At 40.8% G+C, this 22,253-nt stretch overlaps 2 protein-coding genes across 2 annotated transcripts in view; one reads left to right on the forward strand and one right to left on the reverse strand.

Annotated features, from left to right (window-relative positions):
- The window catches only part of LAMC2 (laminin subunit gamma 2), a 63,087-nt gene extending 57,385 nt beyond the window's left edge, over positions 1-5,702 (forward strand). Inside the window, exons 22-23 of the mRNA XM_082266582.1 lie at positions 2,718-2,817; positions 4,859-5,702. Coding sequence (XP_082122708.1) covers positions 2,718-2,817; positions 4,859-5,112 — 354 coding nt within the window. The 3' untranslated portion in view covers positions 5,113-5,702. The remainder of the gene's footprint in view (positions 1-2,717; positions 2,818-4,858) is intronic.
- A 5,332-nt stretch (positions 5,703-11,034) lies between these two features.
- Positions 11,035-22,253, reverse strand: part of NMNAT2 (nicotinamide nucleotide adenylyltransferase 2) — a 116,290-nt gene continuing 105,071 nt past the window's right edge. Inside the window, exons 7-11 of the mRNA XM_082264748.1 lie at positions 18,951-18,995; positions 18,774-18,850; positions 18,535-18,636; positions 17,162-17,229; positions 11,035-11,412 (exon numbers count right to left, since the gene is read on the reverse strand). Of these exons, the coding sequence (XP_082120874.1) occupies positions 11,310-11,412; positions 17,162-17,229; positions 18,535-18,636; positions 18,774-18,850; positions 18,951-18,995 (395 nt within the window). The 3' untranslated portion in view covers positions 11,035-11,309. The remainder of the gene's footprint in view (positions 11,413-17,161; positions 17,230-18,534; positions 18,637-18,773; positions 18,851-18,950; positions 18,996-22,253) is intronic.

Genomic DNA, 22,253 nt, shown 5'->3' on the forward strand with positions numbered 1-22,253 from the left:
GAGTATTCACCTTGGGATCCCCCTGGGTTACCGTTAGCAACGGCAGCATGCACAATAACTCTTTACTCTCTGGCTCAGTCAATGAACAGTCTGAGGAGGGGATGTAGTTGTTTTTGTGGTTTATTTAAATTAGGGATGGGAGAAGGGAAGAGTGGGATACTCCAACTGGAACTATTCACAAGACTCCTGTCTGAGGATGCAGCCAGGCTGCAGATTCACCTTGCCACTTAGATGAATTCAGGAATAAGTCTCTATTGCAGATGACTTGTTAGGATAAATTATCTTCGGGATACACACCTAGTACCCCCTTTCACTCCACCTGCTGACATCCATCCTCTGACTATCCTACAACGGGATGCCCCCCCCTGGTCAGGCCTCTAGACATGATCCCCTGTACTCACGATACTGTGTTTTGAGGGTCTCCAGTGTCTCTACCCCCTTCAGTCAGCTCTCATGGACCTCTGGGTTCAGCTCCTTTCTCCGGGACTCTGCTCTCCAGCCAAAGACCCCGCAGCACATGTGCTCCTGGCTTTTATACCACACCCCACAATGCACCGAGACAATCAGTCTGTGCCAATCACTGGGGCTGTATCAAAGCCTACGTATCCATTGGTCAGATTTCCTCCACTTTCCAATATGCCTCCCTATTGGACCAGTGTGAAACACTCCCTAGACCAGATGAATCACACACTGAGCACTATGAGCAGACCTAACTCACAGATCCTGCTCTCTGGTAAGCAGAAAGCAATGTAGATTTGCCTGCTGGCAGCCAGAGCCAAAAACGATTCTCTCTCACTAGCACCTACCTAGGAGAGTGCTACATATGTGTGGCGCCCTCTGATAATTTTCCATATATATGATCTTTTTTCCAGGACCTTCTATTCCCCCTCTGGTCACCATCATGCCCATTTACTCATTTCTTTACCTCATGGGCTTAAACATCTAAATATATAGAAGCTAGTGGTTTCCTTTGAAAAAAGTTTGAGGTATTTCTTGGATAGTCTTTATGATACGGTAACTCCTGATGAATCCACATACACGGTGAAACATGTTGAGAATGTAACATCACTGTAACATGAAAAAGGTTGACCCAACTATTTTCTGGAAAACAAGACCATGATATGGTTATGTGTTTTTAACTATGATTTTAAATAAAAGTTGTTGGTAAACTTTGTTACTGAATATGTGTATGTAACTATTCTTTTATTGGGATTATTATTAGGAACCAGTATTCTAGCACCATGAAAGTTCCGTACTACCTTAGAGTTTATTATTAATCTACTGGGATGTGGCACATGAAATAACTCATCTTCCACCTAAATCAAACATTATAATAGATTGGATGTGTTTAATAAGACCTGGTTTTACTGGCATTAGTTAAGGGGCCTTCTAGCATGGCCTTTCCTCATCCCCTCCCTCCCCAACTTTTTTTTCTCTTCTTTCATAGCCCCTGAGGACTGGTCCAATAGATCGTTATCTCTGCCCATTACATCTCCTCTCTTCCCTCACTAATAGAGAAACTATTTAGTCAACCTGGTGACAAATCCTAGGACCCTCCCAAATCACTTTGCTGTATGCAACATCCCCATATTCTTCCCCTCCTTATCTTTATCCTTTTGTTTTATTCATAATGGTAAACCCACACAATACAGTTGAAGAGATTTCCAGCGCTTAGGCCTTAGCCTACTTTCAAATGTCTACTCCTGTACAAAGAATGGTTTATATTGGAATACCTTACCTTAATGTGATACAAAATTTATATTCATTTATCTTCATTAGTCACTTTTTCCACTTTTTGTCTCCACTGAGGCTATGATAATGATGTAATGCCTTTTGAATAAGTGGTCTTTACCTCTCCTGTACTGTACGCATGGTAACAAATAAAGAATTAAAGGGTTTAGTTTACCTATTCAGAAAATATGAAAAGGTGAACTAACACTGTCCCTCCTCCCCAACCCTCCTCCCAGTCCCTGCTGTACTTACCTTCGTAGGTGATGAGTTGTCAGTGCCCATGCAGCTGGTGCAGCTACCCGGGGATTGAAATCCCCACTCTTCTTTCTGCAGCACTTCTGGGATGGAGGGATGCTCTGTGTCAGCACTGACCAATCAGAATTCTTCTGATCTGTCCTGGAACCGCTGCAGAAAGTAAAGGGAGAAGAGCAGGGATTTCAAATCCCTGGAGTGCTACACTGGCTGGATGGACACTGATAGCTCATCACTGATGGAAGTCAAAGACTGGGGGGGGGGGGGGGGGGGGGATGGGTGGACAGTGTTTGTTCACATTTTCATTTTTTCTAAAAAGATAAACTTACATATTAAATTACATCATGGCTTGTACACCAATTGCATATGCTATTTTTTTTTCCCCACAAAAGTTGAGTTTCCCTTTAGGTAATCTTTGAGCATCCAGCTTCTGCTATGTCTCTGACCAACGTATCCTATACTTTGTGAGCCAACGGTGTCTCATATGTTGCTTGAAATTTCTGGAATGTATTCATTGTACAACCTGTGTTTATAAAACAGGGCAACCAATCAGATATCGGTTTAGAGGTAGCAAGACCAACTAGGAGACCATTTCTGAAATATACCTGGTTGCATTATGATTACTCACTACATGCCTTGACTTATATATCAGCTCAATAATGTTTACGTGCATTGGAGAAGAGTCCTAAAATGCTCCTTATCCTGTAATTTACATGCCTGCTTTCTGCCTTCAGATTGTTGATAGTGCATCAGAAGCTGAATCTCATGCCGGTGATACCCTTAATGCTGTCACAGCTACACTGAACGCCCTTGATCGTGTTCTCGGCTTATTAGGTAAGCATCTGGCATAATCGATTCACACAGGGTGCTAGTTCTTGTATTATAATGCACTGATTGAATTACAGACCTATTAGGTGTTCAACACAGGCAGAATCTTTGCATCCATTACCACCATAAGTGACATCATTTATAGATCGCAGATGTAAGCTTAGCTGAGGTTACATGGATGGATCATGCCTCCAGCTGTGGCTTATGGCTGAGTGTTTAATGGTCACAACATTGTCTTATCTCAAGTTCTACCATCTTCTTCTATATACATACATACTGTACATATTTTTTCTGCACACATTAAATACATAGTTCACATGTCTTCTCTGTCACAGCACGGAGAGATTTCACATATGTCTGCACTAGAATAAAAACCTACACAGGAACAATATTTCCTGGATAAATGTAAAGATTTGTTGAAGATGGCAAAATGTTTTAGTCGTATTTCCCAAAAATGTTGGAACGATCCTATTGTACTTTATATACAGATCTGGAAATTCTTCTAAACACACTAATATCTATGAGATGATAAAGGCCCTGTTTACAGCTTCAACCTTTCTTTTAAATGAAGGAGAAAACTTCTCTTGGCTGTCACTGGAATAGGTGTCTCCATTGGAAGTTTCCCTCCTGTACTGCTGACTACTGTAAAATTTTTGATTTTTCATCACTTTTTGTCCTAGAGACTGCTGTCATGTCAGTAGGCAGGTAAAATCTCCTCAGCAGGTATACAGACCTAAGCCTTCTCCAGTCTTTTCAAAACTTTTTAGATATTCTTTAACTGGAGTTTTCTCTTAAAGCGAAACTAAACCCTTCTATCCTTACAGCCAAGGAAGCTGCCATCTTAGCCTATGTTTCATCCCAAGGTTGCCATAGTGCTGTACATGTGAGCAGTTATTATATCAGCTATTTAATGGCTCGACATAGAGCAAGAGCAACTATGACAGTTATCATTCATGGCATGCCTTGAACGAAAGGCTGGGTACACACATAAAGTTTATTTCATTCAACCCAGCCAGCTAAACAAAATAAACTGACAGATTGCCATTAGATTAGTTAGTACAGCAATCTCTTCCGCTCTGCCTTTGTGTTCTGACATGGGGACTACCCCCCCCCCCCCCCCGCCAGAACATTGCCCATTGGCTACCAGTGCTGATCGGATGCTGGTTTTCCAGCATGTCCCTTTGACAAAAAACGGTTGTTAGCATGGCTTCCGTGGGAGGGCAGCTGTACACACTGACTGAATGTTGGTCGGTTCCTGTTGAATTGGCAGGTACCGGCCAATATTCATCCCGTATTTTGCAAAACAGTTGAATCAATGGCTTTGGTTCCGCTTTAAAATGGAATTAAACCTCCTATCTTGCCCAAGATGGTGCCATCTTAACCTTTATTAAATTTGCAGTTGCTATGGTGCAGCATACATGATTAGCTATAACACTAGCCATTTGAAGGCTTGACATAACCACACAGGCAACAGTGACAGTTATCCCTAAAGGCGTGCCTTTAATGTAGCATACGCTGCACATGCTTTAGCAGGCAGAATGTAAATAAATCCTGCTGCAGTGACAACATTGGTAGGTTTGATTAAGCGCCATTCACACTGGCGCGACACGACTTGCTGGCGCGACCTCGGCGCGACTTGAAGGGACTTCATATCATTGAAGTCAATGCAAGTCGCCTCCAGGTCGCCCCAAAGTAGTACAGGACCCTTTTTCTAAGTCGGAGCGACTTGTGTCGCTCCTATTAGAACGGGTCCTGTACTAATCAATGGCGGGTGACCCACCGCGACTTGTCAGGCGACCAAGTCGCCTGACAAGTCGCGCTAGTGTGAATGGGGTCTTAGGCATTAAATATCAATTTTTAAACGTTTCTAGCTTTCTTCTCAGAAACTGAAATTGGTGGGTTTAGTTCTGCTTTACCCCTTACACTAATATAAAACATACCTACACAAGCCATCATCTTTTATCTTTTTTTTGACTGTGTACCTTTTTACTAGCAAATGTTAGAATGCTTCAACTGTATGACTGAACTGTCACTGTGTTCTATGCAGACCAACCCATTGAAGGAAATGAAGAGGCGTTACAAGCTCTAGGGAGCAGCATGGAGACGGCTCGCAAACAGGTCACTCAGCGCCTCAGGCCAGCTTTACAAGAGCTGGAGTTGTCATTTAAAGTTCAAAAACAGAGGATTCTAAGTCTGGATAAAGAGATTCAGCAAACAATGATTGACATCCAAAACCTGAGGGATATCAACAACAGCCTTCCACCAGGGTGCTACAATACAGCACCTATTGAAAGACCCTGAAACCAAAAAGGACAGAATAGACTCCACAAAGCCAATAACTATTCACTTTTACTTGTGCCGTGCATAAGATCTGCATGATGTATGTGAAAAAAAGATCTCATTTGGACTTGTAATCGGACTCACGGCTGACGGGTGCTAAATAGAACCATGAAATTTATCTGTCTTAAAAACTGTACCATATTTTGTCTTTGTACCTTTTGTATTTATTTATTAATAAATATATCATTGAACATTACTATTTTATTTTCTGGTGACATTCATGCCTGACACAGCCATTTTCTAGCAAAGCAAAATCTTTATTGGTAAAACAGCAACAACAGAATGAATAAAACCCAATACACTAGTCTAGGAATGGTTTACTCAACCCCCTCCTGATCAGCAAAGACCCAGCATTATGTTATATTAACATTGTTACGTGTTTGATGTTATGTCATCTCTTAACACTAGCTGGTTTCTTCTGATGTTTAACAGATGCTTCTTTATAATGCGCTTAGAAATTGCTAGTCCTACGGTTGTCTTCTAAAAGTGGGCCAAAAATATTACATTATATAGACTGGTTTTAACTAAAATTAATAATAGGGTTTCAGATCAATTAACTATTTATTGATTAAATGTTGAAAATGCATTAAAAGGAGACTGTAACCTGCCCATTCAGGGGAAAATAATGGTGTCTCCTGATAGCACCACAACAAGGTATACTCATCAATTCTGACTACCGCCATGACTACCTTCTGCAGGAATCCATCAAGTAAACCCCAGTGTCAGATGGTGTGTCAGGTGGATGGAACAATGTGACAGTGTTTAGGGCTGGTGATTGGCCACCTGAATACACAGGGAGGTCATATTGCTTCCCGTACCCTGCTTTGGTATAGCAACGGAGTGAAGACTCTAACAGGGATATTCGGCGAGGGAGCAAGGATGGGTGAATATACTTTACTGAGGGTGGGCTATCAGGAGACACTGAATAGGAAAAGTGATTGTGTCTCTTTAACTGCTGTGAAAACGCATGTCAAAACAATTATTAGATTCAAAGATGTAGGCAACTAAATATGCAAGTTTCCTCCAAGCACCACTATTTCTTCTTTAATACAACATCCAGATGACAGGGGTGTGGCCAAGATTAGCTTTAACAGGAAAAAGGTTAAAATTTGCATATTATTTTAATTGCCTATATCTCTTTATCAGCTTGAATTGCCCACATTTATGACAGGTTTACTTAAAAGTGTTGCTTACTCTTTGAGCAATGAATACTGTTCACTATAATGCAACCTATCAGTATGACTGGAAAGGTTATATTTGTATAGGCAAAAAGTACTTTCATGCCTGTTTGATAATATTAGCACCTAGAAAAATGGAGACCTGGCACAATGTCTATATAAGGTATCAGCCCAGAAAAAAACTTTGATAACACAATCTGTATTTGTTCGGTTTTCATTGTTTGTGTCTTCTGCCCACCATATGATCTATAGGACTTGAAAAATAGACATTATTGTTATCAAGATAACTTGTTTTTTTTTGTTTTATAAGCCATGTAGTTTATTTTTTTCTTAAAAAGCTACATCTCTACAGAGTGGTTAGAGGAACAGCTTGAATTGGTGCAACACTACTTGTCTTCACAGCTGCATAAGTCACTGGGGGATTTAGCCAACAAACTCTTCAATGCTCAATTTCCTTCTAGGTCTGAATATTGCTTTTTTTTTTCTGTAGCAAAACCTTTATGTTATGTACAGAGTGATGAATGTGAATTTAATACAATAAAATCTTTGCTATAAGAATGTTACATGCTGTACAGCAAGCTAAGGTAGCATGGTATATTGGACGGGGTTGATGGAAGCATGGTTATCAATGAGCAAGCTTTATATAAAAGTTCATTCTTGCATTTTAAAGCAGATATTATAGAATCAGGTATAGTTTATGTGGTTCTCTGCAACTGAACATGAACACCAGGAGTCAAAAAGATATACAATAAACTCCACAGACAGGTTTAAGGGAAACTTGTTATGAGGGAAATATTTTGAAAATGCTAGCTGCCTGGTTATTGAGCTTACCTTCAAAAGCTGGAGTCAACAAGCTGATACATATAGTATTTCCTGACTTTACTCTGACTTTCTTGAATTGAAAACTTGTACCAGGTGAGTGTTTCAGAAAGTGCTAAAGCTGGAGAGTCTGCATTAAAGTGAGCAAGCGTGCATTTTCAGAAGCAGATCATCATTGGCAACCCCCTATTTCTTTTATTAACCTAAATGCTAGGGGGTGATATAACCCATTGTTGGCAACCAGCTACTTAGTTGCATCTTCAACTGCTTCAAATGATGTGACTACCAGTGGGTGATCTTAGCGCTACAGCATGAGATTAAAGTCATCTATGTACCTTAACTCTGTTTCCATCTACAAGATTAGGATGAAAAACTGCATCTAGTCAATGGCTAGTGGTTTTACATACCAGAACAACAAATTCATTTTGAAGGGTAAAAAGAAACATAATAGTAAATGAATGTTTGTGGCATCCAAGATCCATGCTCAGCATTAGCCCTTTGTAAACTCATAGTATACTACGTACATTGTAGCACAACTGGCCTTAAAGTAACCCTGTAATTTCTCAAAAATAATCCATTCAGCTCTACCCTGTAACACAGGTTGCTGAATATGTTCCTCTCCATCGAAGAAATCTTTGTCCTCCTTCAGAGCTAGTAGCACCACTACTATTCAATATGTGGTTATGTTGCATTGCGTGTCCCTCTCTGAGTGCTGTGATTCCTCCTGCCAGTTATGTACTGATGTAGTGGCAGATGGGAGGAACTATGGTGCCCATGGGGGATATGCTATCCAGCACACCCTGCAGTGTCAGATAGAAGCAGTGCTGCTACCTCTACGTAAGAGTGAATATTTCTCTTGCAGAGAGAAATAGAGGTAAGTATTCAGTCTCTTATATTACAGGGTTCTGCTAAACATTTATCCAGCTAGAGTTATCATTTAAAAACTTTTTTCTTTCTCAAGAGAGATATGGAGGCTGCTATTGCTAATCTCCTTCTGAAAATCCTAACTGCCTGTGCTATGTTCACCCATTAGCTACAGTATTTTCTGAGCCACTGACCTGGAACAGTTGTGCAGATCTAGAATGGCAGAGTTAACCTGGAAGTCCTTATCTGCATATTTGCTCTGTTTAAATGACTCAAATTAATAAAGCAAGAGACAACCAGCACTTGCAGAATGAAAATTGCAGCCTCCAAGTTTAAGTCCAAGCTCCTTCAAGTGAATATACAACCTTCTTTTACATCCCATAACATAGAAAAATACTAGACTCAAGCATGTTCTAATCATGTGACAAAGACCTAAACTGTTTGGATCGAACACAGTGTGGGACTCATGTAGTGCAACGGAGGACTGCACCCACTGTACATAAAACATATTATTAAACATTATAAATACACCTTTAGTATTAGTTTATTGGTACTTGAGGCTACAACTGAATTTTTATAACAGTGCTTGCATCGTTTTCAACTAAGAAAATTTGGTACGATGGCAACATCAACTTCACCTAAAACCACTAAAATCACAGCAAAAACTACTAAGATTTTATTATAGATGCTCTACAAAATTGTATAAGGCTGTGAAAATATACCGAATTAAAGAAAAATGTCTGACCAAAACTACTGATTTTATATTGGAGAAAAGGTAATGGGGGACCTAATTCAAAGTTTTGCTATCATTAAAGCTCTGGTCCAAGAATGATCACCTCCACTTATCTACTGCTCTAACCTGTCAGAATCTGGCTTCCAACAAGAGTTAGTATAAAGTGAGGGTCTGGATCTATGCAGACATTAAAAAGCGAGTTTACACGTAACCTCGTCCTAAAGCCATCTGTGCAAAGTATGATTTTCACTGGATAATGCATCAAATTTATTAGGTCTGTAATAGGTGCTCCAATAATAAATAACCCATTTGGATGAAAGCAGTAGGATAATAAACATTAGATACCTACATCAGCCTAGACACTTATAAATGAACACTGGTTATTCCTGCTACCAATGACGAAAACAAGGAAATTTTAGGCGCCCATCTCCTGCTGCTTCCTAATAAATGTACAACTAAGCGGCTTCATCCGTAGCTGTGTTTTATTTTTACCCTATCCCACTTCTTGCAGGTCAGTGGTGCAGGTATACAGATACTTACTGGGGTTATTTTAATAAATGCAAATAGCAAGTTCAGTTGCACTCATTTCTCCCAGAGTTTAGTGAATGTTGAATAGCTTCACTTTGTAAAGAATACCCAATTAGGTGCAAAGAATGTAACAAAAAACAAAATTTTCCCATCACATGATTGGATGGTAGAAACTAGCAGAGCTTCACTACATTTACTAAGCTCTGAGGAAAATGAGTGCAACTGCACTTGCAAAGTGCATACTCTATTTGCCTTTAGTAAATCAACCCCACGGTCTCTACCTCCCATTACATACTTGTTGGTAAAATTAAGCAATTCAACTTAAACTGTGTTTGGTTAGTGTTTGCCTCCTCCCAAAATATATTAGAATAAAAAGAGAAGTTGGGACTTTGAATGAGAGACATTGCAAGGCTGATTGGACCAAAATGAACACATTTATTAGTACATATAGATATGCCGACATGACAAAATAGTGTATAAATACAAAGTAGTTTGAGAGCTGGTAAGTAATCCCCAGATCCAGATACAATACAACCAACAAGGCAAAAAATTCCGAAGAGTACAGTACTCTACGAGTAGAGTTCATGATGTCATGATTTGTATTTCAATACTTTTATACTCTTCGGAATTTTTTGCCTTGTTGGTTGTATTGTATCTGGATCTGGGGATTACTTACCAGCTCTCAAACTAATTTGTATTTATACACTATTTTGTCATGTCGGCATATCTGTATGTACTAATAAATGTGTTCATTTTGGTCCAATCAGCCTTGCAATGTCTCTCATTCAAAGTCCCAACTTCTCTTTTTATTCTCATTGAATTAGGGATGGAGGTGCATGATACAATCCCCCCGTGCGCCTCATACAAAGTCCCACACCTCCCTCCTCTCTTCCCAAAATATATTAATCACTAATAAATTCATAGCTTGAGTGGAAATGTTCTTTAAAGCAGAAATGCCTAAAACGAAGGGGCCATGTGTTGCCCTCATTACTGAGCCCCATGCTGACATGTCTTGATTCAATGAGTATATATGTATAAGTGAACAACTAGCATCATCTATCTACCTAAATAATTGTTGATTGACAAAATATATTGTTCATGTGTTTAATTAGAAAGCAGTTATTCTGAAAGCTACACCCTTGCTTTTAAGTATTCCCTGTAAGACTGTGGATAATCACATGCCTTGTCCTCCTGGATAGAAGTTTAATAAAGAATATGATAACACCATGAAATAGAAGCACAGGAAGGCATGCTAACTGTGGGCACAATGCTTATGTAAGTGATGCAGAAATGTTTCCTAGTTCCTGGTAACCACTACCCTCTAAAAATTGAGATGGACAGAAGACAGGGATGAGGTCTTTATCCCAGTTGAAAAAGAGGTACTGCGGATTGCTAAATAATAATACATGATTTATAAATAACACCCTCAACCAATAAACGAACCGGTAGGTGGGGAATGAATAAATACCCATTTAGTGTAGCACGATGAGCAAGGCACCCAATGGGTTAACGGATATCCCAAAAAATCCCCCCTTCCCCCAGAAGAGTAGGTATACAACCTCTTTTATGTTTAAACACTCCAGAAAACAACACTGCCCCAAGCATTTTTTTCACTAGTACAGCGAGTGCCCTCTCATCTTGGGCTTTGAAGTGAGAATGTCTTAAAGTATATCTGTCACTCATATTCAGTGATGGAAGCCATTCTGTAGACTGAACCAATATTCAGTAGGAACCAGGGACATCACCTTAGCACTTTGTACCTTCTGTCATGGTAATATCACAACGTACTAGTGAACTGGGAAGCTGCATTCTTTGAAATGTTGATGCCAGAAACAGATGGCTGCCTTCATATTAAAACGGTGACAAGTACCCTTTAAGAGAATGAGTAAGGCAGAGAGGTGAGTAGGGCTGTAATGAGTGGGGTAACAGAGATATCATGATCTGTGGAGAGATTGTGGTGAGTAGTGAGTAATAACACATTTTATTGTGATGATGAAGGTAGCAGATAGCTACACCCCATGCTGAAACACACAAAGTCAACCGGATGTATTGATATAAAGCTGACTTTTCAGGACATAGTCAATGACAGGTTGTGTTAGGTAATCCACCACATGTCCATCTCCATGCTGCAAGGCCAGTCTGAGGAAAAACAAAGATCTCATCAGCTCATGTCATTTAAATTCACATTTAACAAAAAAAAAACAGAACCTATAGCAATTATTATGTATTGTTGACACCGTCCTCTTACCGAAAGTCTACATCATTGATAGGATATAACATATACACTTCTAAATCTACCATTAAACAAGTGCTGTCCCAAGTAAAAATGCAGAAACTGCCACTGCTCACTTGCTTTTGATTTCAGGGCCGTCAAATTTTCCTTGTTTCACTTTTTGAAGAGTCACTGATCCAGAACAAGCATGCAGCTAGTAAAGTGTTGGAGCACCTAACATGCTCATGCTCATGCTTGCTCTGGGTGGGCAACTCATCAAGTAGAAAAGTAAGGATCAAGCTTCTAAATGTACACTTTCAATATCAGCTGTCACTGCCCATGTACAAACCTGGCAGATTGCTTTCAAGCCGCATAGAGGTGTAGGTGGAAGACTGTTCTATTTTGCACCAATTAATTATTTGCCTTTAGAGAATAAAGATAATTGCAGTAATAATAATAAAAATAGTAAATGGAGAGTTAGGCTGGCCATACATTATGCAATTTTCTTTTATAGTTTTCTTTAGATTTACCAAAACCATATAATATGAGGTCAAACGTAAACATTTTCAATTCATATGCAATCAGGCAGGCCCTTTCACTATATAGTTGATGGTAAATCTAGAGGAAATTGAAAAAGAAAATTGTATAATGTATGACCAGCCTAAGAATGAGATTTCTAGGGAAATGTGAGCTTTTTAAGGTACCTGTAATGATTAGAAGAACACCACCAAATTCCTGCTAATTTCAAAGTCGTTAATCACCCTCAGCCTACTGATCTTGGAGAAAAACACCACCTATACTCCATTGATTAATCCTCTAGGACAGGGGTAATGAATTAAAATTCAAGGAGGTCCGGCTGCTAAAACTTTCTTTGGGCCGAGGTCCGAATCTGAAGTCTGTGCTATGACTCAGCAAGATAGGCAAAACAAAACGTATCCATCAGCATTGCTCGCTTAACATAAAATATGCCCATTAGAGTGCCCCTTAACATAAAATTTGCCCATCAGCGTGACCCTTAGCATAAAATTTGCCCATCAGCGTGACCCTTAACATAAAATAAGGGGCACGCTGATGGGCACATTTTATGTTAGGGGGCACTCAGATGGGCATATTTTATGTTAGGGGGCACTCTGATGGGCACATTTTATGTTAAGGGGCACGCTGACGATGGGCAAAACAAAAGGTGTAAATCAGTGTTGCTCTTAACATAAAATATGCCCATTTGATTGCCCCTTAACATAAAATGTGCCCATCAGCGTGCCCCTTAACATAAAATATGCCCATTAGAGTGCCCCTTAACATAAAATATGCCCATCAGCGTGACCCCTAACATAAAATATGCCCATCAGCGTGCCCCTTAGCATAACATTTGCCCATCAGCGTGACCCTTAACATAAAATAAGGGTCATGCTGATGGGCACATTTTATGTTAGGGGGCACTCTGATGGGCAAAACAAAACGTGTAAATCAGCGTAGCTCTTAACATAGAATATGCCCATTAGAGTGCCCCTTAACACAAAATATGCCCATCAGCGTGCCCCTTAGCATAAAATATGACCATCAGAGTGCCCCTAACATAAAATATGCCCATCAGAGTGCCCCTTAGGATAAAATATGCCCATCAGCGTGACCCTTAACATAAAATAAGGGGCACGCTGATGGGCATATTTTATGTTAGGGGGCACTCTGATGGGCACATTTGGGCAAAACAAAACGTGTAAATCAGCGTTGCGCTTAACATTAAATATGCCCATTAGAGTGCCCCTCAACATTAAATATGCCCATTAGAGTGCCCCTTAACATAAAATAAGGGGCACGCTGATGGGCACATTTTATGTTAGGGGGCACTCTGATGGGCACATTTTTTTTTTTTTATGGGGCACTCTAATGACCACTGCAAAATATGCCCATCAATCCTCACACTTTAAAAACCTCCCATCAGCTTTAAGTGCCTTTTTGAAGTTGGGGACCACATTGCTTTCTCTCCTTGTGCTCCACATACCTGGAGCCAGGAGCCGAGCCAGAAGCCGCGAGCAAGGGCTGAAAGTCACGCCCCGACTCGCTGCCTGGCTGAACGGGAGCCGCAGTCAGAAGCAGGGGGCGGGGCGCGCGCTTGACGTCACACCCCTACTCGCTGCCCGACAGGACACCGGCCGGGAGCCACAGTAAGGAGGGGGCGTGGCGCACACACAGAATGTCACTGGTTGCTGGGACACCCGCGGTCCCAGCAAACCAATGACTTAATACAGGAGGCGGCCTCACGGTCCGGGCGAAAGCACCGTGTGGTCCGCCAATGGACCGCTGGCCACCATTTAGTGACGGCTGCTCTAGGAGAACATCAGAGTCCAAGCTGAATCATGTATAGAAATAAAGCTGAGTCAAGCATGCTTATGCAACATGAGACTGCAGACATATGTACTGCGCTGATGTGCTTGCATCTTTGGCTTTTACAGCCAGCTATGGTTTCTATATGACAGTGCTGTAATTAAAATAATCTATTATGTTTTCTGGGTGTTTTTTACATTTTTAAAATAACAGATGTAGCCAGGTCGCACGGCTGGTATTGTTTACATTGTTATTGTTATTAAAGTTCTGCAAGACAGTGACTTCGGCATTATGGGAGATGTAGTCTGGGAGGAGCCAGGATCAGAGACTGCTGAGACAGAGAGACCCTTCTCCCAGGGAGCAACAGGACGAGCAGAGCTTGCTGGGAGTGGTTATATAAAGGGAGACGGGACTTTGCTTCGCTCTCTTGCCTCGAGGACAGCGCACTGGACAGAAGGGGAAGAGCTGCTGCGGATCGCAGGAACTTAGGCCGAGGCCTAGTGGAGGATACCGGAGTGAAGCCGGCAGTGTGAGTGTGCGGAGGAGTCTCGGTGGTGTGACTGAGCGGAATTTTGCTGACAGGCGCACGAAGACGCTGAGCAGAGCGGATCCTGGTCGCAGAGGGAAGCGGATCTCTCGGTTTGGTTGACAGACATCCAGTATCTACATCTCTATTAAATACAGACCTAGGATGATTCCAGTGAAGGGCAAATAGACTGTGTACTTTATAAAGGCCATATCGACATTTAGTTGAACCACTGGACACTGCAGATACAAATATAGTGCGAGGTGGGTGAACTAGGCCTTAGGCCTAAATCCAGTCCCAGGCTGTTAATCTGTCATGAGCATAGGATTTGCTACAGTTGTTTCTTTGTTGATTACAACTACTGATTGCCTTGGGGAATATAATTCATCATCCCTTCCTTTGTTGGATTACAAATACTTTCCTCGGATTGTTGGGATTTCTTTGCCGGTGAAGACAGTAAGGCCTCACTCTCCAGGAGACTCTTGCAGTTCCTACTAAGGGAGCCCCCCGTTAGTACACAGAGTGCACTCTGCTAGTTGTTTTAATATCATTATAGTGTTTATTTCGCAATTAAGTCAATGAGTGTAGTCATTCTTATCTGAGGTCACTCTCAAACCACATATGACTAGTTAAAGTATTGTTGATTGTTGCTGAACGCAATCCTCTGGCATACATACACATTTATTTGTGTATGTATGTGTGGCCTGTGTTCCGGATCCTGAGTGCTAAACTAAAAGGCCTAAATCCTTGGTTGGGAATTCAGGATCCATCTCCTTTGCAACAACTGTGTTATTCCTGGTTTTGTTTGCATATTGTGATTTTACTTTAAAAGCCAAAAGAGCAGTAAACTGTTTATTCACTGCAACACTTGTGGTCTCAGTTATTCACAATGACAGAAATAATAGTGTTAGATGGGTTGGAGCAGGTTCAGGGTGCAAGAGTTGAAGAGGACACCCATGCAACAAGCCACCCCCAAGGGGGCAGGGCTACACATGATATATATGAAAAAATATCCCCAGAGCACTATACAGTGCCTTGCGAAAGTATTCGGCCCCCTTGAACTTTTCGACCTTTTGCCACATTTCAGGCTTCAAACATAAAGATATAAAACTGTAGTGGAACGAAATTTATTGGATATTTCAAACTTTAACAAATAAAAAACTGAAAAATTGGGCGTGCAAAATTATTCAGCCCCTTTACTTTCAGTGCAGCAAACTCTCTCCAGAAGTTCAGTGAGGATCTCTGAATGATCCAATGTTGACCTAAATGACTAATGATGATAAATAGAATCCACCTGTGTGTAATCAATAAATGCACCTGCACTGTGATAGTCTCAGAGGTCCATTTAAAGCGCAGAGAGCATCATGAAGAACAAGGGACACACCAGGCAGGTCCAAGATACTGTTGTGGAGAAGTTTAAAGTCGGATTTGGATACAAAAAGATTTCCCAAGCTTTAAACATCCCAAGGAGCACTGTGCAAGCGATAATATTGAAATGGAAGGAGTATCAGACCACTGCAAATCTACGAAGACCTGGCCGTCCCTCTAAACTTTCAGTTCATATAAGGAGAAGACTGATCAGAGATGCAGCCAAGAGGCCCATGATCACTCTGGATGAACTGCAGAGATCTACAGCTGAGGTGGGAGACTCTGTCCATAGGGACAACAATCAGTCGTATACTGCACAAATCTGGCCTTTATGGAAGAGTGGCAAGAAGAAAGCCATTTCTTAAAGATATCCATAAAAAGTGTTGTTTAAAGTTTGCCACAAGCCACCTGGGAGACACACCAAACATGTGGAAGAAGGTGCTCTGGTCAGATAAAACCAAAATCGAACTTTTTGGCAACAATGCAAAACGTTATGTTTGGTGTAAAAGCAACACAGCTCATCACCCTGAACACACCATCCCCACTGTCAAACATGGTGGTGGCAGCATCATGGTTTGGGCCTGCTTTTCTTCAGCAGGGACAGGGAAGATGGTTAAAATTGATGGGAAGATGGATGGAGCCAAATACAGGACCATTCTGGAAGAAAACCTGATGGAGTCTGCAAAAGACCTGATACTGGGGCGGAGATTTGTCTTCAAACAAGACAATGATCCAAAACATAAAGCAAAATCTACAATGGGATGGTTCACAAATAAACATATCCAGGTGTTAGAATGGCCAAGTCAAAGTCCAGACCTGAATCCAATCGAGAATCTGTGGAAAGAACTGAAAACTGCTGTTCACAAACGCTCTCCATCCAACCTCACTGAGCTCAAGCGTTTTTGCAAGGAGGAATGGGCCAAAATTTCAGTCTCTCAATGTGCAAAACTGATAGAGACATACCCCAAGCGGCTTACAGCTGTAATCGCAGCATAAGGTGGCGCTACAAAGTATTAACTTAAGAGGGCTGAATAATTTTGCACGCCCAATTTTTCAGTTTTTTATTTGTTAAAAAAGTTTGAAATATCCAATAAATTTCGTTCCACTTCATGATTGTGTCCCACTTGTGGTTGATTCTTCACAAAAATTACAGTTTTATATCTTTATGTTTGAAGCCTGAAATGTGGCAAAAGGTCGAAAAGTTCAAGGGGGCCGAATACTTTCGCAAGGCACTGTAGATAATCAAAAAGACAGCCCCACACAGCTTTCAGATATGCAATCTGAAGATGGAGCCATATTTACTCTCCATTATAATATATTAGGAATATATGTACAAAACCAATATATATTCACTCGGACAAGTATTACTGCAAACATTTTCTAAAATAAATATATATATATTTCTAGCTACAGGAAAACATATACATAAATGATCACAATACAGTACTGTCCATTACCTGCTTTTAGTGGAGCTCACGTTGGACATAGGATGGTTGGTATCATCTTTAATCACAATGATGTTATTCTGAAGGAATAGAGAACCCTAGGTTAACACACACAGTTGTGAATGATATACCTGCTGATATATTTTTATCCAGAGGGGTTCCCCTTTGGTGCGGCAGGGAAGGGGGAAAATGATGTTTGAACCCCTTCTGGGGGCGACTGGTCTTACTTAACCACCTACAACTAATAATGCAATTATATATTTTGTTACAGGCCCATTACACACTATCTAGGCTCTTTAACATGGGTATTCTCTTAGAACCCACATGTAGCAGGTGCCAAAGGGAGCACAGGGATCTCATTCACCTCTTATGGCATTGTTCCAAATTGCATTCACTGTATATTGAACTGGGGTGGTTAATACTTTGAATAGTGCGTTTACTGTTAGTCTATCGATAAATCCTAAACAATGTCTTGTAGGGATCTTAGACTCCCTAGATCTCCAGGATTTCACAAAAGAAGCCATTTTGTGGGCGCTGTTTCCGGCTCGTAGACTCATTCTTTGTCATTGGAAGTCTAATATACCGCCCACCATTAATGAATGGATTAAACAGATGGGTGACACTTTACGGCTGAAACATATTATTTACCAACATAGGGGCCGCCCAGCTAAGTTCGAAAAAAAATTTGATTGGCCTGGTTAGATACCTCTGGGCTTTGCCCACTGGACTTGGTAGTCGGAAGGCTAGGCATCCCTGAGTAGTCCCTATGTAAAATGTATTTTCTACCCTGCTGCTTTACTCTCAGAACCCTCCTAGATTGGCACCAGAGGACGATATACAGAGGCTCCCACTGCTGATTTTATATAGAGGGAGTATACATTTGATCTGCATTCCATTTTTGTTTCTTTTGCTGCATAGTGCAGATGATATTGCTGAATCACGATGGTCTATAGATGGTGCCTGTATGTTTATTATTGTTTTTCCTGTATGTTGTTGCATGCATGCATACATTTTCTAAAAAAAACATTTTCTTATTAAAAAAAATGATATACCTCAAATTTTATTACCGCTAAAACATTGTCAAGACCAGATTAATATTCTGGCAATTATATCATTTGTCAGCTTATTTTTTTGGTCAGATTGGTTTATGTTTTTAGGCATTTACAGGGGTTAGTGAGGAATACTGTATAATATCATTAGGGATTTTCTGAGCATAACCCCAAAGCTATTGCTAATTTGCATGGGCTGCTCCTGTTTTCCAGTGTAGTTTCTAATAATAAATTAATTTCTGTGGACTGCTATGTAACAGTTCATCGCTGCCTGAAGGCTCAGTCTAGTTATCAATGAATGTCTCACCTCAGTTACCTGATAAAGTAAGAACACACCTTGTATTTACGGAGCAGAGACGAGTGACTCATGATTTGCTCAGTGTCTGTTGCATCACGTGGCACAACTACAATGCCAAAGTCACCCACAATCACCTCCATCTGCAGGAAGAAAAACAGACTGCCATGAGGAACAAATAGGGTGCAGCAAACACATGACATAACTTAGGATGCCAGTCACACCAGGGAGAAGAATGATAATAGAAGGGAACCTTGACTACAAAAGGAACAATACTCACATCGGACTCATTCCAGAGGCCAGGGATACAAAATGACTCAAGCAGGTCACTACCACACAGGAGCAAGATCCGTAGCTCTGGGTAGGAAGGACAGTAAGTGTATGAGCAAGAGGACAAATCAAAGTAGAATATTAGCGATAGTGTGTTACCGCAACACTGCCTCCTGATGGCACTTACCTATTTCTTCATACCTCATCACCGTACCCAAATTAGCATTCTCATCTGCAATAAATCAATACATCAATCAATCAACCAATTGATCAATCATACAGTTCGGAAAATGACACGACCGCAACATTTCTATAATTGGTAGCTAGTAAATCAACCACGGTACTAGTTCACCAGAGAATATCCACCCCTACAACCATGATGACCCTTACACATTAGTAGCATTTCTTTCTGGCAGTGCCTGTTAAGTTGTCTAATAAATAAATCGTGAAGAAGAGGCCATTTTAACCTTCTTAAATGAGTTGGAATGTTATAACGGGATATTTAAGCAAATAAAAAAGACACATTTGGAATAGTTTGTCTTTAGACCTTTATCATTGGGTTCTCCTACACTTTCACCTACCCAGGCTTAAATTCTGAGACGACCAACCGATTATACAAGCTGGCCCAGGAAAAATATGACTCTCTATCAGCTTTGTAAAACAAAATGTATTGTCTACATTTCAAACAAATTTCACTTTCTTAGGATTTTTAACATTTTATATTTTTGAAAAAAATGTGAGCAATAAAATCAAGATTAAGCAAGAATTATTGAGAGCTCGAAGGGAAAATAAAATGCACTTTTAGTTCATACATATTTTGAGGTAATATTGCAATGCTTTTAGCTTGATGTAATTTTTATGTGACTTTCGTACTTCTGTTACTGTATTAAATTTAGCTATTAGCTACTAGAAAGAGCAAACGTTCAGTTTGTAATCTGTCTCTCTTCCTTTTTAAAGAAGAAGTATCGCCAGAAGTTGAAAACCATTTTTGAATCCCCAAGGGGACCCAGTGCACATAGTACTTGGTCCTGTTTAGATCTGTAAAGTGATCTTGAAATAAAATTCCATTTGTTTTTTGCGCGACTTTAGGGTGAAGCCCAAATTATCAGCATTCCCAAGGGGGAGTTACACACAGCACTAAAGCATCCTCTCTCACTTCGTTCTGTAGCCTTAAACTCAATCTTGCAGTCCTGTGCCCCATCTGTTACCTTTCTGTACCTTAAATACTTCATGGTATTGAAAGGAAAAAAAATAGCCCTGATTCAGGCGCCAGCCATTCAGGGGAGAGAAACCACAGTAGTAGCTGTCGGTTTGTGTTGTTGTGAATGAGAAGCGTCATTATTCACAAAAACACAAGCTAGCTACTGCTATAGACAGTGACTGCATCTAAAGTAGGGTACACACTAGTAGAAAATCTGCTGAAAATTCCTGTCTGAGGTAAAATCGTACGATTTTCGGCTAGTGTGAACACAACTTTCAGCAGCCAATGCCGACATTTTCAACTATAAAAAACGGAGGGACAAACACCAAAATTTTTATCGTCTGTCCCCAGACGACCAATTTTCGTTTAATGTGTATGCAGTATGTCCGTGAAAAATCGGATACGAAAGACCGCGCATGATCTGAAGTTGCTGACGACCTGGAAGCTTAGGAACAAATGTCCCAAAAAAAAATAAAAAAATTGGACGAGAAATTTTGTGAACATTATACAATGTCAACTAAAAACGGTTATGACCACTGAGCATGAGAGAGAAAAATCTGAGGATATTTCGTCCGATTTTCGTCAAGTGTGTACGAGCCTTAAGGCAGGGAATAGACAGTGCAAAGTTCTTTCCTGCAACCTGTGCAATTTTCACGATTCCAGCATAAACACACACAGTGTTGACAGAGGAATCCCTCCTGCTGATCAATTGTCTTCACCTGGCGAGGGAGGGTGGGAGTGGGCAGGGGAAGCCGTCCCCGCCGGGAGAAGACCGTGATAATTGCAAGGCTATCTGGCAGGCTGGTTGTACCCAAGTTGATTGATCGATCAACTTGGTACATTCAGCCTTCCCACTAATGGTTTGAATCTCAGCCAGTTCCTGCTGAACCAGCCATAATTCGAACCATGTATGGTTGGCCTAAGAGGATACAGTTATTGTTCAGCAAATAGCTTTCCACCCGGCTCAGTCAATTTTTAAATCGACTTTTGTTGAACTGGGTGCTGCTGACAGGGCCATCCATGGCTTGAGTTTCAGACAATTCAGCAGGCCAAATCGGTCGAACTTTGAATTGAATATGACCTATAGTAAACCTAAAATATAATTTAGGCATTGTACTGTGACTTTATTTGCACAAGGACAGCCAAAGTACATCTGTCTTTAAAAAACAATATGAAGGCTGCCACTGCCCACCTCTTTCTGAAAATGCTAGTTGCCTGGCTGTGTTTGGAAACTAGTATGCAATAACTGAAAGATGGGCAAAAGTAAAAATTCTTTATCTTTACTCTAGTTCTAAATCCATTGTGTAGAAAGTCAACAGTCATCTTCATATTCCTTTATTGGCAGCTTAACTTTACGGACATACTGATGTTATACACCACATGTGTCAAACCATTTCATGTTGCCCTCGCACGTCCTCTGCAGATATGGCACCCCCCTTGTCTTCGTCCTCATCTCCATCCCCCCATGTTTCAGCAGTTAGCAGCAGGGAGGATGACAGAACTCCTCCTACAGATCCTGCACCTCTCTGGGCACTTGCAGCATCCCCTGGTCTCATCATTCAGCAGACCCTGGCAACTGACTTCAGCCCTCCTCTGGTCCTGCTCCAGACCCTGCACTTTCTGCTTCCCAGCTTCCTTCTGCCAGCTTGCTATGGTGTAAGGGAGGATGAAGGACTCTTTACTTCTGATGTTTGGGGGGGGGGGGGGGGGCTTTTGACATCTGCTTATAATTATAATGAGAGTAATACAATTCTATGTCAGTTGAAAAGGAGGGTCGCACACCACTGGTATCATCCATAAGGAATTTTTGTTGGAGACTGCTCAGACAGAATACCTTGGCAGGATCGGATTCTTGTGGATGACACCAGTGGTGTGCAACCCTCCTTTTCAAACTTGCATCACCTGCTACAGGAGTGTGAGTGGACACCTTGCCGGTCTGCTCCTGTCCTTCACAGCTTAAGTCTTCAATTATTAATAAAAGCAGTAATAATTGAACAGAGGCAATTATTTAATGTAATACAGAGTAAATACATTTATATAGTCTTACAGATACAAACAGCCCTTAGAGGGAAACCATAATGCTGATGCGGCCTGTGATTAAATTGAGCTTGACACCCTTGTTATACACTGAATAAATAATATTCTGTTTAAGAAAAAGCAGTTGATCCACTAAAACTGGAGAGTCTAGTGTAGCTCCACCAACCAACCATTTAGCTTCCAGTCTTTTTTGTCAAAACTTAATTGATCAAGCTGAAGTTAGAAGCTGATTGGCCAGTTTCAGGAAATCAA

The sequence above is a fragment of the Pelophylax lessonae genome (genome assembly GCF_965119305.1).
Source record: "Pelophylax lessonae genome assembly, chromosome: 8".
NCBI lineage: Eukaryota > Metazoa > Chordata > Amphibia > Anura > Ranidae > Pelophylax > Pelophylax lessonae.